This window comes from Urocampus carinirostris, chromosome 8 (genome assembly GCF_059441175.1).
Source record: "Urocampus carinirostris isolate Australia breed hairy pipefish chromosome 8, RoL_Ucar_1.0, whole genome shotgun sequence".
Lineage (NCBI taxonomy): Eukaryota > Metazoa > Chordata > Actinopteri > Syngnathiformes > Syngnathidae > Urocampus > Urocampus carinirostris.
This window is the reverse complement of record NC_142356.1, coordinates 1167734-1184357: the sequence shown is the minus strand read 5'-3', so window position 1 is coordinate 1184357 and position 16624 is coordinate 1167734. Positions and strand designations below refer to the sequence as shown.

The 16624-nt window shown below is 42.3% G+C and overlaps 1 protein-coding gene across 1 annotated transcript; it reads right to left on the bottom strand.

The window, feature by feature from the left end:
* Positions 1-750: 750 nt before the first annotated feature.
* kpna7 (karyopherin alpha 7 (importin alpha 8)) lies at positions 751-12579 on the bottom strand. The gene is made up of 12 exons (XM_088341244.1): positions 12433-12579; positions 12215-12349; positions 12064-12149; positions 8978-9146; positions 8823-8922; positions 7028-7110; positions 6831-6917; positions 5910-6086; positions 4432-4665; positions 2702-2884; positions 1863-2009; positions 751-883 (listed from the first exon to the last, which is right to left on the bottom strand). Exons 1-12 carry the CDS (start codon positions 12505-12507, stop codon positions 794-796), a joined length of 1566 nt encoding a protein of 521 aa, XP_088197370.1. The 5' UTR covers positions 12508-12579; the 3' UTR covers positions 751-793.
* Between the last annotated feature and the right edge of the window lie 4045 nt (positions 12580-16624).

Sequence of the window (16624 nt, the reverse complement as noted above, 5' to 3'; positions counted from 1 at the left end):
TTTAGATGAAGTCATATTTGCAGAGTTTGTAGAAAAGGGGTTTTTGATGTCAAGATTGTCTAGTTTGGAAGCAGCTTAGCTTCTCCATTCCAATTCACTTCCCAGGTGGATGTTAGTTCACTGTCAATTTGAAAACTATCCACTTTTAAAAATCTTGACCCTAGAAATAGCATCAAATATTACATCTGACTCATTTTTTTCATGCTGTGCTGCTCAATCATTTGTCACCCAGCCCCCCTTGGAAGAAGAAATCCTCTCACAGCATCCCAGATTTTTTTTTTAAGTAAGCACATTTGTGATCAAATCGCATCAGTCTTTGCCAAATCTTCGCCTTTCGCAACATCTCCCTGAAATTAAAAATGATCTTATCAGGTTAATTGGTTGTAAAGTCTTCATGCTGTACACTGCCAACATGGCAAGTAAGCCAGTCTTTGCTCGTCTCCGTCAGTGGTCCCAGTGAAGTGCTACGTAAGCTTCATCATAGCTTTTGAGATTTTTGTTGATCTTTATTCCATCTGTTAATTTTCCTAGGGTCACTTAAGGGTCTACACTTCATACTCAATGCTTATATTTACATTTAGCCTCCACACGGGGCTGTAAGCAAACATTGCCAAGAAAAACACTGCCCCTTGGTGAAGTGGAGGTGCAATTGCACTTTATTCCGGAAAAGTTAAAAAAAAAAAATCCCTGAAGTCAACCCGTCCCTCGTCAGTAGGGTCCGCCCCATTGTGTTGATGCAAGAATCAGAAGTTTGGTATGAAAATATTTTATTAATTTATATAGATAGAGTGGCCTAAAATTCAAATCTTTTATGAGTGTCTGGGCTCTGGAATAGAAAAGCGTCCTCGGTCTTTGGGGGCTCGTTTATTGCTTCCATCTCACCCTGCAAAAAAAAAAAAAAAAAGTTCATCGAAAATGGATTTTAGGAACAAGGATACAGATTACTAGTATTAGGAGGTCATTTGCTGTAAAATCTCAAACTGACAAGACAATTCTAAAGTACAATTAAATCCTTACAGTACATTTTAATTTCCAAACACAACTAATCTAACTCAGCAAAAATGTTTCAACGGCGCTGGCGAATTGAAAAGTGTGGGTACTCTTTTCAGAACCAGATTGGCAAACTAATGTTATGATAATAGCTCATCACTGAACACAAACTAATGTTATGATAAGAGCTAAAACATGCTTCCCTAAAACAAGTTACCACCTTTTACACTATCTCTTAATCTTACACATTTTACTATAACGGTCTTAATTATTACATTAGCAGTTTTGATTCACAGGCATGCCGGGACTTACGAGTTAGCATTACTCTGCTCAGACATTATTTCTGCCTCTGTAGTCTTCATTAAGAGCTTTTGTCACCTCCATTGGGCACTTTTTAAAAACTTTATTTGAAAGGTCGAAGATGGAGATAACAATTTTGGGTTATTCTTATTTTCAGAAATAAAATTTGAGAAGTATGTCATCCAGGGTTTGTAGTCGAGAATGTTTCCCAATCCTGCACATTCTTTTGAGGTTTGACCTTACCTTTCTTCATAGAGGTTTAGACTTCAACTATCGTTTTAGGTAACCAGTGGAGCAATGAGGTCTAGTGCAGATTTTTGATTTCTGTTAAAAGGATTAATCAGAAGGCACGTAGCGTCATGAAGGCAGGAGAGGGAGATAGGCTCTGCTGCATCTCAACCTCAAATTTTTAGTAGTATATTTCAATCAGCCAGTCGAGTTATTAAAAATTCAGATACCCGTCAATTCACAGATAGTGCCGATAATAGCGGCGCCCAACGATCCGATGTTGAAAAAAAATGGTGCAGTTGTTCCATTTCTGAAGGCATCAAGTTCAGGAAAGTCAAACTCACATCCCCAAAGTACTTCTCAACGATGTTGTGGGCCGCCTGGTAGACAGCCTGGTTCTCGTGGTTCTGCAGACTTTCGATGCGATCCAATCCTCCAAGCTCCTCGACCAGCAGGCTGAGTTTGGCCGTCTCCCCGATCTTCTCCGCCGCCTAAACGGAGAAATCAGAGTTGAGATGTAGCCAGAGGTGGATAGTAACGAGCTCATTTACTTTAGATTTGTAAGACAATTTATGAGTACATAGGCTACATCGAAGCAGTTACTTAAATTCCCTCCATGCAAGTATGCTTGTGTGTCTACGCTAAGGCACATAGTTTTTTTGATTTAAATTTGACCAGTGACCCAAACAACCACCAGGTGGCTTTTGCGAGGAGGGTTAGGAATGGTTTTTTATGTTATTACGGGACAGTCTTTCATGAGGTAAATTTTCGTTTTCATATTTATCTAGATTTAGAGCCATTTGATTTATTTTTTGATGTATGAAGGGGTTTTTAATCATCATATAGAACTTATTCTAATGGAATCATTTTATTTATGCATTTATCCATCCAGAGTATAGAATATACCAAAACAATGAGCCTTAAATATGTCACAAAAGCAAAAGGGCGCATTGTACAGTATGATGCTCCAGATTTCAGAACAAAATATTTTTTCACAAGTCATTTAGGATCCAGCATCAGTACATGAAATCACCCTAGTGGTTCTATCTACTACACAAAGAACTTTCACTCAAGTCATTTGGATGACTACTTTCGACTCCTACTCAATTCCTTTTATTCTGAAGGGCACCACTTTTGGGTCCTCTCCACCCTCGGGTGTAGCCCCTTCTTCCTCATTTCTCACCAGAAAAATATTGTTGATGGCGTCCAACATGACCAGAATCATTTTGGCGTCTTTGACTTGCAGAAGGTTGACGATGGCCTCCAGGGCCCCGCTCTGCACCAACTGCACCACTTGCTCCACAGTGCCCCCGCTGGAGAAGTTGGTCACTGCCCACATCGCTTCGCGACGAGTTTTGTAATCTCCCTGCAGGCGCAAAAAAAAAATGCAAATTCGGTTGAGACACGATACAGTAAATGATGCGTTTTCCTTACTGTACGACAAATTTTGCCAGGCTTAAACATTTTCTACCAGAAGCGTAAGCGAGCCAAGCGGATGCTGAGAGCCCTGCGACCACTAGAGGCTCCCAAAAGCAGGTCATGTTTTGGTGCCAAGAAAAATACAAAACTAAATATCAAATATAGTGCTTAAAAACAGGGACCTTATTTTGCTTTCATTCTGAAAAGAAAAATAGAAATACTACAGGAATACTGTGCATCACTGGGGAAATATAAAACTCCAGAAATACTACAAAAATATAGCAATATGACAAAAATAAAACGACAGCAGTGGCCCAGGCTACCTGGGGACACAGGCGAACAAGAAAGTCGAAAGCCACAGCCTCGTCTGCCTAGCCGGGAAACATGGCAAACCTTTTTGTTCTGGTTCTCCTTTTCCCCATCCCTCGGCTGAGGGATGCAACCAAAAGGAATAAAAACAGTTAATGGTTCTACAATTTAGCACTTCCCAATTTAAACCAATGCAGCCTACGGCTCAAACATTTCCCTAAATGAATTTGTGCAATACGAAACATTTTTAAAATGAGTCGTTTTTAATCTGCCATCTCTTCCCCTTTGCATCCACTGACTAACTCCACTGTACCAGTCACCCCAAAAGTAATTCAAATTGCATTTTTTTCCACATTCATTCACAATGTTATTCTTTTAATCATATCCAGAGGGTACGGGGAGCTGATTAGCATCCCCGCTATATAGCTGTCTCCCTTGGAGATTGCCGCCTTAACACATTCATGTTGCATTTCCTGTTCAGACATTCCAAAAATAACATTTAAGGGGGGGTTGGATTCCAAAAAGTCCAAAAAAACACAATTCCACCAATTTACTGTAGATACCGTTTTTAATATACACACATTTCCTTTGAAGGCCTTTCAAAATAAACTAAGATTCTGTTTTTGACTTTTAAATCCAAATACATATTAAAAGAAAAAAAATAGAGTTTGCATTTACTGTAAAAACCTTTCAAATTAAACTGATCACTTTGTTCATTTGGCTCTTTAAAGTCCATAGGATTAAAAATAATTCCACCAATTTTCATATTTGTATTTCCTGTGAAGGTCTTTCAAAATAAATTAATATCAGTTTGACTTTTAAATCCATATGTCAAATATTACTTTATATCACACTTGATATTCTCATTTGCTGTGAATACCTTCCAAAATAAAACGATCATTTTTAAAAGTCCTAAATCCAACATTTTTAATCTGCCATCTCTTCCCTCTTTTTTGCATCCACCCACTAACTCCATTATACCAGTTACACCAAAAGTAATCAAATTGCATTTTTGCAAATTTATTCATTATGATATTTTTGGAAACATGTCCACAGGTACGGGAAGCATTAACTGATAAGCATAAGTTTGCACCCCCTCCCCTGTTAAATTTCCCTTTGAGAGTCCTACCTTATATCCCCCACCCTGAATCCAAGGATTCTACCATCATGAAATCTGCGACTTACATTATTGAGGAGGTCCACCAGAGGAGGCAGGAGGCCACAAGTGATGATCTGCTGGATCTGCTTACTGGGCCCGGCCGCAATGTTGGACAATGCCCACGCCGCCTCCTTCTGGACGTTGCTTTTGTAGTGCCTCATGAGGCGAGGGAGCGCCTCCAAAACGCCGCCGTCGATGGCCGCCTGAGTTTGTTCGTCCGAGCCGCTCACGATGTTGCCCACGGCGCGCAGGGCCGGCGTCTACGAAATAAAGGCGACGTCCGGACGCGGAGGTGAGATCGTCAATCATTACCATCGGGTCAGGCGGGGCTTCTCTCGTACTTATCATCCACCCGTCGATGTTCTTATTCTCTCAAAGTGCCGCGCTACATTCTTAAAGCCCCGGTGTCTAATGTTTGACCACTAGAGGGCACCGTAATCTCAATGAAAACCAGTGCCGAATACTTCTAGTAGCAGCAAGATGCCAGACCAACATGACGGCAACTATCAGATATTGATTCCAATATGTTAAAGATCATTTTCTTTACCCAATATATTTTTTACACATTTACATTGATCATAGTTCATGAATTTTTGCTTGGTATTCAAATCAATGCATTTTCTTTCAATGACAGTTTTTGCACCACTAGGAGGCACTAAAAGTTACACTGTCCCTTTATTGACCAAAAGTATCATTCAGGCCACGAGTCAGAAAGCATGTTTATTTTCAGAATCCAAACCATCACTCAACAAATAGAATGAAACAGAATGGTCTGCATTTCTATAGCGTTTTTCAAGTCAATGAAGACTTTCCAAAGCGCTTTACAATGTCTATCGGGGGCATTAGGTATTCAGTGTCTTGCCCAAGGACACTTCGACATTTAACACGGAGGAGCCGGGAATCGAACCTACGACCTCTTGATCCCAAGAAACTAAATATGAATAAAATGACTCAATTTTGTGCAGGCTTGGGGAGTAACGGAATACATAGAACGGCAAAAATGATGTTGGGATTTATTTTGATTGTCGCATTTGATGTTCGTTTTGCCGGAGATCAAAGATCAAAGCCAGGAGAGAAAGCTTACCATGTGTTGGGAGTCACTTTTATTCCTATTTAGTGGCTTTTGTCTTTTATTAGCATATTTGCTATTGGAGTCATCCAAAAGTCATTGAAAGTAATCCAGTTGAAGTAATCCTACCCAACCCTGTATATATCTAGTGCCTTTTCCCATGTCATCTAGTTTCCCAGTGATTACGCAAAAGACTGTTTATCATTTGACAGCGAGAATATAGTCCTAAACATGAAACCGCTTTGTTGATGGTTCAAAATACTAGCCTTAATATCCCGTCGAGTCTCAAAATAACTTGGACACGAGACTAAGGATGTCAATGTTTCTACAGTTTTGCGAGGACTCGGGAGGAGGAATCGCGATTCGGGGCCAAGTCCTGCAAATCAAGCGAATCGGTCTAGCTGGACCTCCATTCCGAGGGGACAGTGGACCTACCAGGACAGTCGGCTCCTTGTGGCCCATGAGCTCCACCAACCGAGGGAGGACGCCGGTTCGGACCACGACCTCGATGCGATCGTTGTTCCCGTCCGTCAGGTAGCAGACGGACCAGCAGGCGTCCGAGAGGATGGCCTTGTCCCCCAGGTGAAGGAACTGGATCAGGGTCGGGAGCATCTGCGCCACAGACGGGTCAGAACTACGGTAAAAGCTAAGGTTGTGTAAAAATACATTTCAATTAAGACAATTGAACAAATTATAAAGTGATTTCCTCAAATTCTCAACTGGTTACTCTGCCGTCCTCCCCCTTTTCACTATCTAGTTGATGACAAAAACGGATTTGCCACAAGCATTTAAAATATTCCATCAGTTAGCAACAGTTAACCAGAAGAGACCGCTCCATGTTTCTCAAAAGCAGAACAGTGACCTCACACCAGCTCAACCATTAAGTTTTGGATGGAAAGCTTAAATAATTGACAGGGCCCTCGAAAGGAAAGGAAAATTAAATAGAAGGGGAGAAAAAAACTAAAAAAACATGAGTGGCTGGAGAAGAAAACAGTGGCCCACAAAATATTGTTGCATTTTGGCTTTTCTAAGAGCTCTTTTTTGGGTGACAATCATGTTCGAGCAATTACCACGTTAACCACAAGAGGGCACTCACCACAGTTTACCAAAGGCAGAACAGTTAGCATATGCAGAATCTCATTTTAACTATGCATTTCCAATTTTATCCACTGGACTTCCTGGTGTCTGAGGCGCACTTTCAAATTTCTAGCCAATTTAGGATCATCATGGTCAAACTCTGGAGGAACAAACGATATATACCCTTTTGGAAATAAATGGACTAACCTGGGATGGGCTCCAGCACCCCCGCGACCCTACTGAGGATAAGCGCTGCAGATAACAGATGGATGGACTAACCTGGTCAACGGCAGACCTGGGTGGGAAGGGGTTTTTGTTCCTGCACAAGTTGGACAGCGTCCAGGCAAGGTTGCGGAGATAGCCCACCTGAAAAGAGAAGAGACATCTTCGAACGATAGGATGGGCTTCGATGGTGAGATTAGATGTCGCACTCCAAAGAGAAACGTCAGGTTTTTCACCGAGTCGGAAATACTTACCGGAGTTTCCGGCGAGACGCGCGCCAGCAAAGCGGGGATCACTTTGCAATCGATGAGGTAGTCTCGAAAATTGGGGCCGTCGCCTGACACGATGGAAAATCAGCGCGTTGAAAAGGGACACAGTGTGAACGCGAAATTGGGAACTGAAATTGAGTGCTAAGAAGCACGGGGAAGAAAACAATCTAGGAAGACTGCAACATTTTCTCATTTTCAGCCAAACTTTTTGCAAAGAAAAAACAAGACTTACAGACAGGAATTGAGAAATGAAGTCATCAGAAAACGAAAAGAAAGATGGAAGAAATCAAAACCAAGAAATAGAAAGGACCAATAAGGAAGAATAGAAAACCGGTAAAGAAAACCGGAACAAACAAACAAGACAAAGAAAAACTCAACACGAGAGTCGTCATAGAAACAAGAAAAATTAGATGAAGGGAATAACAAAGGAAAAGAGGAAAATGAATTCTAGAAACAAAAAAGTGCATGTAAGAAAGGAAGGAAAAGAAACTGAAGTAGACGGGAAAAAAACAGTAAAGAAAAAAAATAGAAGGAAACAAATACCTGTAGAAGAAAAAAACTGGAAGCAGAAATACAAAAGAAAATTAAAGTATAAAATAAAACAAGGGGAGAAGAAAAGGTCGAAAAAACAAATGGAGAAGGATAAAATAGTTTAAATTCCTGTAGCAGCAAGACGGCTGACAACGTTAAACTGTCTGCATTTCTATAGCACTTTTTAAGTCAATGAAGACCTCCCAAATCGCTCTACAATGTGCTTCACACTTACCCATTCACACACACACACACACACCGATAGGGAGTCAGCCATGCAAGGCGCGTGTATTATACTGAAATGATTTAATATTTATAAAAATATATTTTTTTAGCAATAACGCATATTTTGACTGGTCGACTATTGCACCCAAATGTGAGTACATACTCCTCAATCTATGAAAAAATTATCATGTCAGAACTTGTGTCCCATTTCAATAAAAACATACCACTTAAAATCAATCGCCCTTCAGCAGTTCATAATAATGTTGAGTGTGTCATTTTTTACCTAAATAGGTTTCAAAACAAGGTGCGAACAAAGTTCATTTGTAAAAATGAACAAAAATACTGCAAACAAGCATACCAACGCATTTAGTTTCAGTGCAGATGGGGAACACAAGTTTTTGGGGACAAAGCTCCGCCGTTAACATCCATGAGTACTTACGCAAACATGAGTATTGTGTGTGTGTGAAGTCACGTGTCCTATTCTGTGCATGCGTGACAGATAGTTGCCTTTAGTCATCTTATGTCAAATCTACATTTCTTCACCTATTGAATAATGCACATTTATGCTTTTTTCAAATACAGCACGGCGGCGCAGTGGTTAGCGCTTGTGGCACAGTTCATGTCATGGGAACCTGTCGTGGGTTCAAATCCAGCTCCAGACTTCCTGTGCGGAGTTTGTATGTTCTCCCCGTGCTTGCGTGGGTTTCCTCCCACATTACAAAAACATGCATTTCAGGTGAATTGGCCGGTCCAAATTGTCCCTAGGTGTGAATGAGCGAATGAGTTGTCTGTCCCTGTGTGCCCTGCGATTGGCTGGCATCCAGTTCAGGGTGTCCCCTGCCCACTGCCCGGAGATGGGCTCCAGCCCCCCCGCGACCCTAATGAGGATAAGCGGTGCAGATAATGAGATGAGATGAGACAAATAAATGAGGTTTCGACCAGCGCTCTTAAAACGGGAAACCGCTCGTCTACCTCTCGTACTCGTGAGCGCCCCCCGCGTCCGGAAAGGGAAGAGCGCATTTACCTGCGATGTTGCCGAGCGCCCAGACGGCTTGTTCGCTGATGTGCAAATGAGGAGACGCCAACAGGGAAATGAAAATGGCCGCCGCCCCGTGATCCACCACCTAAAAACCGGAGCCGCGTCAGCGACGAGGGAGGCGGGCGTTCGGCGCGCCTCACCTGCTTGGTGAACCAAGACGTCCCCGAGGCGATGTTGGTGAGGGCCCAAGCCGCTTCGAACTGCAGGGCCGGGTCCTCGTCCCTGCCCAGGAAGTCCACCAGCCGCACCAGGACCCCCGCCTCCACCATCTCCTTCAGGGGCGGCTTGCATTCTTGAGACAGTAGTTTTCTGACCAGGAATACACAGTCAAGTACTTCCAAGAAGGAAGTTGTGTGAACCCAAATAAAACGCTACAACACTAAACGGCAAGTACTTCAAAACAAGGACCGTTATTTTAATAATAATAATAATAATAGATAGATAGATAGATAAATAATAATGCATTTTATTTAAAAGCGCCTTTCAGGCCACCCAAGGACACTGTACAGACAATGGAAAAAAATACAATTTAAAAAGTTGTAAGCGAAATAAATAAAAACAAGACCTAAAATCATAAAAACATAGGAAATGGAGAAGCTATGTGTTGTAAGCAGTCCTGAACAGGTGTGTTTTTAGACGGGACTTAAAAGTGGAGAGAGGTGTGCAGTTTTGGAGGTCCGGAGGTAGATTGTTCCAAAGCTTGGGAGCAGCAACTGAGCTCCCATGGTGCTCAGATGGGCAGGGGGCACCGACAGTCGGAGGGAGGACGAGGATCTGAGGGAGCGAGCGGGGACGTGCACCTGGAGAAGGTCGGACAGGTAAGGAGGAGCCAGGTTGTGAATGGCCATATATGTATATAGGATCAGTTTGTAGCTGATGCGATGCTGAACAGGAAGCCGGTGTAGCTGTTGGAGAACGGGGGTGATGTGCTGCTGGGAAGATGTTTTTGTGATGATGCGAGCAGAGGCGTTTTGAACCGGCTGAATTTTACGGAGGGACTTTTGAGGAAGGCCGAAGAGGAGAGCATCGCAGTAGTCGAGGCGGGATGTGACGAGACTGTGGACGAGAATAGCAGCGGTGCGGGGGGTGAGGGAAGGGCGGGGTCTGGTAATATTGCGGAGGTGGAAATAAGCTGTGCGGGTGATGGTGTTGATATGTGAGTGGAAGGTAAGCATGCTATCCAGGATGACACCCAGACTCTTGACCCGGGGGGAGGGGGACACTAAGGAGCTGTCGATGTTGAGAGAGAAATTGTTTACTTTGGATAAAGTGGATTTGGTGCCAAGAAGGAGGAATTCTGTTTTATTGGCATTTAATTTAAGAAAGTTTGTCGCGAACCGTGTTTTGAGTTCGGAAAGGCAAGAGGCGAGGGAGGGAGGTGGGAGTATGGAGTTTGGTTTGCAGGAGAGGTAGAGTTGGGTGTCATCAGCAAAGCAGTGAAAGCGGATATTAAATTTGCGGAGGATATGACCAAGAGGCAAGAGGTAGACGATGAAGAGAAGAGGACCTAAGACAGATCCCTGGGGAACACCTGTGGTGACTAGGGAGGGCTTTGAGGTGAAGGATTTCAGCTGGACAAACTGAGTGCGGCCAGTGAGGTAGGAATGGAACCAACTGAGGGGAGTATGGGTGAGACCAATGGAGGAGAGTCTATTGAGGAGGATAGGGTGAGAGATTGTGTCGAAGGCGGCGCTCAAGTCTAGGAGGATGAGGATGGAGACTAAACCGGAGTCAGATGCTATGAGGAGATCATTAACAATACGGATTAGGGCGGTCTCTGTGCTGTGGCGGGGCGGAAACCGGACTGAAAGGGCTCAGAGAGAGTGGAGGGACAGGTGCGAGTGGAGTTGAGCAGCAACAGTTTTTTTCAAGGATTTTTGAAATAAATGGAAGGTTGGAGATGGGGCGGAGGTTGTCAAAGTTGTTGGGGTCAGCGCCATGTTTTTTCAGCGTAGGGGTAACAGCAGCGGTTTTGAAAAGTGATGGGAAAGAAAAAAAATTGCCTTCAAAATACTACTACAGAAACCCACCCCAGCAGTATTACAACAAAAATAAAGTACCACAGTATTGCCTCTAAAAGTACCACATTACAATTGAGGAAAACGACCGCAGTATGATAAAGTACTAAATAAGCAAAACTACAGTACTACAAAACTAAATACCAAACAAAGTACTTCAAAACGGGGACAGTCGTTATTTTACTTTCCTTCTGAAAAGAAAAGCCTTAGAAATACTTCCGATACTACGGAAAAAACCCCAACAGTATTACATCAACAAAGTACCACAGTATTGCCTCCAAAAGTACCACATATTACAATTAAGAAAAACCACCGCAGTGTTAAATGAAAACGGTCACAGTATGACTAAGTACTAAAATACTACAGTACTACAAAACTATCAAACGAAGTACTTAAAAACAGGGACTGTCATTTTGCTTTCATTCTGAAAAGAAAACTGCCTTCGAAATACTTCTGGAATAAAAAAAAACAGCAGTATTACCACAAAAACAGCGCAGTATTACAACAACAAACAATAAAGTACCACAGTATTTCCCCTAAAAAATAAAGTACCACAATATTACAATTGAGAAAAACTACTGCAGCATTTAATGAAAACAGTATGACAAATTACTAAGTAAAACTACAGTACTACCAAATTAAATATCAAACGAAGTACTTAAAAACAGGGACCTCGTCATTTTGCCTTCGTTCTGAAAAAAAAAAAAAAAGCCTTAGAAATACTTCTGATACTATGAAAAAAAACAGCAGTATTGCCTCCAAAAATACCACAATATTACAATTGAGAAGCTATACCGCAGTACGACGGAAAAACTACTGCATTATGACCACAAAAAAAAAACGCACTATGACAAAACTAAAACTAATACTTCAAAACTAAATATCAAACCAAGTACTTAAAAACAGGGACCTCGTCATTTCGCTTTTATTCTGAAAAGAAAAAGCTTTAAAAATACTTCTAATATTACAAAAAATGACCACAGTATGACCAAAAAAACCTAAAACTACAGTAATACTACAAAACTAAATATCAAGGGACTTTATACACGATTTCAAAACCTATTAAGCCAGACTCCTCTATTTCAAAAGAAATCCAAGTTGTCTCCTGGATGGTCCCCCCGGCCCCATTTTGTAACCCTTCGCACCGCACCGTACAGTGACGTCAGTCAATTCCGACGCACTGTCCCTTTAAACTCAGGTGCGCTCACCTGGCCGCCTGACAACCGCGCGTTTGAGCGCTCCCGTCTTCGGAGTTGACGTCTCGAACGATCTCCTCGATGCTCAAAGTCGCCACCTGAGGAAGCGGAAACGGAAGTCACCACCGGCACTTCCACCGAGCGCCTTCGTCCTTGGAGTGACCTTGTCGTCGGCGATGAAGGTCGGCGAGAGGACGTCTTCGTCGGTGAGCGAAATTTGGCGCCTCTTCATCAAGTTCTCGTTCTTATGAGCTTTACGCAACTCCACGCAGTCGGAGAGACGCTTTTCGCGCATTTTCTGAACAAATAAAAGAGAAATTCCAGCGAAACTTTTTTTTTTTTTTCATTCGGGGCTCCCCTTCAAAATAAAAGCCGACTTACGGCGGCGGGGAGGTCCTTCCCCTTGTTCTTGTATCTGTTGATGCGCTCCTTGCCGGCGGCCTCCTTGGCGGGCATGATGACCTTGACGGGGCGGGCTGAAGGTCACAGGGAATCCGATTTTCCACAATAGTCTCCCTTTTAAAGTCCATCTACCGCAACAGGTGAACGCCATTAATTGATTGGATACGGAAGCCCTTGAGTGACAAAACGACTACAAACCACTTTTTGGAAAATGCTAATCGTCTTTTATGAAATATTATTAAATTATTATAATGTTTTCAAGTACATATATAAATGTAACGGGTGTAATTATTATTTTAGTTTTGTAGAAATTCCTCCTGAAATATGTTTGTTTATAAGTGTCCTGCATTGACGCGTCCAACAGCGCCCCCTGCTGGTATGGGGTGAGATTGAGTTTAGCCTCTGATTTTATGACCGGAAGACGGATAGTGTTAGCAGTCTCCAGGCGCGATGCTAACGGTAAGTCACAATGTTTTGTTGCTACGCAAAAAGTTTATTAACATTAAAGCCACAATTAACAAATTTTGCAACATACACAGTCATATAATCGATGTTGTCAAGCTGTTTGGATTTATTTTCGTTTTGTTTCTCTCGCCATCTGTGTTAGTTTTGCTGTTCGTTGTACTCAAATGCTAATTCCCCTTTATATATGTTGGGAATTAGCGGAGGTGCTAACCACATGGTGTCTGTATGTTGTGTCGCTCATTGCAGGTGTTCCCGTTTTTACACTCGTTATTGCAATTATTTCTATTTTAACAAATATATAAAAAGGATGATGTGGGTTAAAAATTCAGATTGAAAAATATGTCGCGTTGAACTCCTTGTAAAAGTGAAAACCACTATACGATCACTTGTTAAAATGAATGTAAAATTTTCTGATATGTATTTCATGACAACTGAAAAGGAAATGATTTGAAATGCTTAAAAGAGTCTCCAGCGCGCTGCTAATGATGGAGCGGAGGTGCTAACCACATGGTCTGTGTATGTTGTGTCGCTCGTTGCAGCAACTGGAATATAAGCCTCATCATCCAGTTCAGCCTGAATGGGGATCCTTGGTAAGACTGCTACAACCCCTTTACATATATCAATCATGGTTTAAATATTGATGTTTTTATGCTAAATATGTTCTTTGAAATAAAACCATTTTATTAAATGTAATCAGGTTTAATAAAAAAAATGTATTTTTTTTTGTTAAATGTTCATGTTTTATGCTTTTTTTTTGCACTTCTATATTATATAATATAAAAAGTATAATGTCTTGATTAAGAAATTGGTTAGTAGGGATTGTGAGAAGCAGTATTCAATTTGGACAATAGGTGGAAGCATGACATAAGGAGTTGATGCTTAAGCCACTCTTTGCAATTTAAAATTGAAATATATATACCAGTATATAAAGTATTTTGCAGTCAAATGGCGAGCAGGTCCGCTCGCATTCAGATACATAAACAAAACAACGAAAGGAAAGAAAAAGGAAGAAAAAAAAAGCATGAAATAATAGAAATAAAGAAAAAAGAGTGTTAAAAAGAAGTGGAAAAAATGGGACCTACAAAAAGAAACTAGGAAGAAAAACAAACTTAAAAAGGTAAAAGGAAAATTAAATATAAGAAGAAAAGGTGGAAAAAAAGCTAAAAAAAACATGGCTGGAGAAGGAAACAGTGGCCCACAAAAGTTAAAGATGACTGAATCACGGAACTCCATGATGTTCACCTGTGGAAAGGCGAGTGACACTGAAGGATGATCGCAGAGTGGCTAACAACAGCATTTAGCGGTAATCAATAGCGTGCAACCAAATGACTAACAGGAGTGGCTGGAGAAGGAAACCGCAGCAAATAAACTTTTAAAATGATTGACTGATAGAACTCAATGACGTTCCTCTGAAAAAAGGCAAGTGACATTGAAGGATGAAGCAGGAGCAGCTAACAACAGCATTTAGCGGTAATCAAAAGCGTGCAACCAAATGACTAACATGAGTGGCTAGAGAAGGAAACCGCGGCAAATAAACTTTTAAAATGATTGACTGATAGAACTCAATGACGTTCCTCTGAAAAACGGCAAGTGACATTGAAGGATGAAGCAGGAGCAGCTAACAACAGCATTTAGCGGTAATCAATAGCGTGCAACCAAATGACTAACATGAGTGGCTAGAGAAGGAAACCGCGGCAAATAAACTTTTAAAATGATTGACTGATAGAACTCAATGACGTTCCTCTGAAAAAAGGCAAGTGTCATTGAAGGATGAAGCAGGAGCAGCTAACAACAGCATTTAGCAGTAATCAACAGCGCGCAACCAAATGACTAACATGAGTGGCTAGAGAAGGAAACCGCGGCAAATAAACTTTTAAAATGATTGACTGATAGAACTCAATGACGTTCCTCTGAAAAAAGGCAAGTGTCATTGAAGGATGAAGCAGGAGCAGCTAACAACAGCATTTAGCAGTAATCAACAGCGCGCAACCAAATGACTAACACGAGTGGCTAGAGAAGGAAACAGTGGCAAATAAACTTTAAAAATGATTGACTGACTGAACTCAATGACGTTCCCCTGAAGAAAGGCAAGTGACATTGAAGGATGAAGCAGCTAACGGTAGCAGTTAGCGGCGATCCATAGCCTGCAACTTAATGGCTAACGCGAGTGGCTAGAGGAAAAAACTGTGAAAAAGCATTCAAGGTAGCAGAATCAGTGATCCTCGCACGCAGGGCTCAGCTGTGAAAAGTGAGCGCTGGTTGAATTAATCGAAGTTGTGTGCTAGCTTGTAAAAATCCTCGTTCCGGCTTCCGTAGTAGCAAAATGGCTGCCATACACGTTAGCTTCATGACAGATATTTTCAACCCAAAATCCTTTTAGTAAGCTAGTGTATGTATTCTTTTGCTTATTATTTGTTTTCTTGTAATAAACATCATACTTTGATGCCACCAGGGGTCACTCTATCCTACACACTGTCGCTTTAAAGTGCATGAAAGATGGAGAGGAGGAGTGCAGAAAAAGGGAAACGGCTGCATTGTGTTGCGTCAACAGACGTGGCTCACCTGCGTTTTTTTTCGCCCGAGATGCAAAACACACCTGTCGCTGCGGTTGCCGGGCGTGTGCACGCCACCTACCTGTCTTGACACGCGATTATCAGAAGGGGATTATCGGAAAGGGGAAGGGTAAAAAAAAGGTAAGGGAAGAAGGGAAGGGCATGAAAAAGGGTAAGGGAAAGGGCAAGAGAAGGAAGAGGAAGGGGAAGGGGAAGGGGACGAGAAAAGTGCAAAAGAAAGGGGAAGGGGTGTCATGATGACTGATTATTTTCACCTGCGCCTGCTTCGATCGGTTCCCCGTCCTAATTAATCTCAGTCCTTTCACTCGCCTGTTGTCAGTCCGTCAGCAAACCTCTGTTTCTACAAGGCGAGCAATTTGACTCTGACTCCCATCGGTCCGTTTTTTTTTTTTTTACCCATTTTCCACATGTCCGTTCCCGATTTCCCCGTTTTTTCGACCTCGACCAAGTTCTGATCTCCCGTCCAAGCTATCGACCTGTTTTTCCGTCTATTATGCTACGATCTCCCACTCCGGAAGATCCACCGCATTTGGAACGCGATCCGATTCTGTGAGCGGCTTGTTTCCAGCGTCCAGCGAGCACCGGATAGCGGGCTCTGCCTTTCCTCTACATTTCAATAAACTTGTGGTTCACGTTACGCATCTGGGTCCTAATTTTGTTCTGGTCGTGACAAGAGGAGGGCAAGAGAAAGAGAAAGGGGAAGGGGTAGAGAAAAGGAAAGGGGAAGAAAAAGGGCAAGGGGAAGGGGATGAGAAAGAGCAAAAGAAAGGGGAAGGGGCGTCATGATGACTGATTACATTCACTTATGTCTGCTCGTTTGGCACCAACCGCAGCTCGCTTCCTGATTGGTTCCCCGTCCTACTTAAGCTCCGTCCTTTCACTCGCCTGTTGTCAGTCCGTCAGCGAACCTTTGTTTCTACAAGGCGAGCATTTTGACTCTGACTCCCTCCGGTCCCGCTTTTTCACCCGTCCGTTCCTGATTTCCCCTTTTGTCTTTGACTACGACCCGTTTTTTGACCCCGACCACGTTTTGCTCTCCCGTCCCAGCTATCGACCTATTTTTCTGTCTATTATGCTACGATTTCCCACTCCGGAAGATCCACTTCCGCATTTGGAACGCGATCCGATTCTGT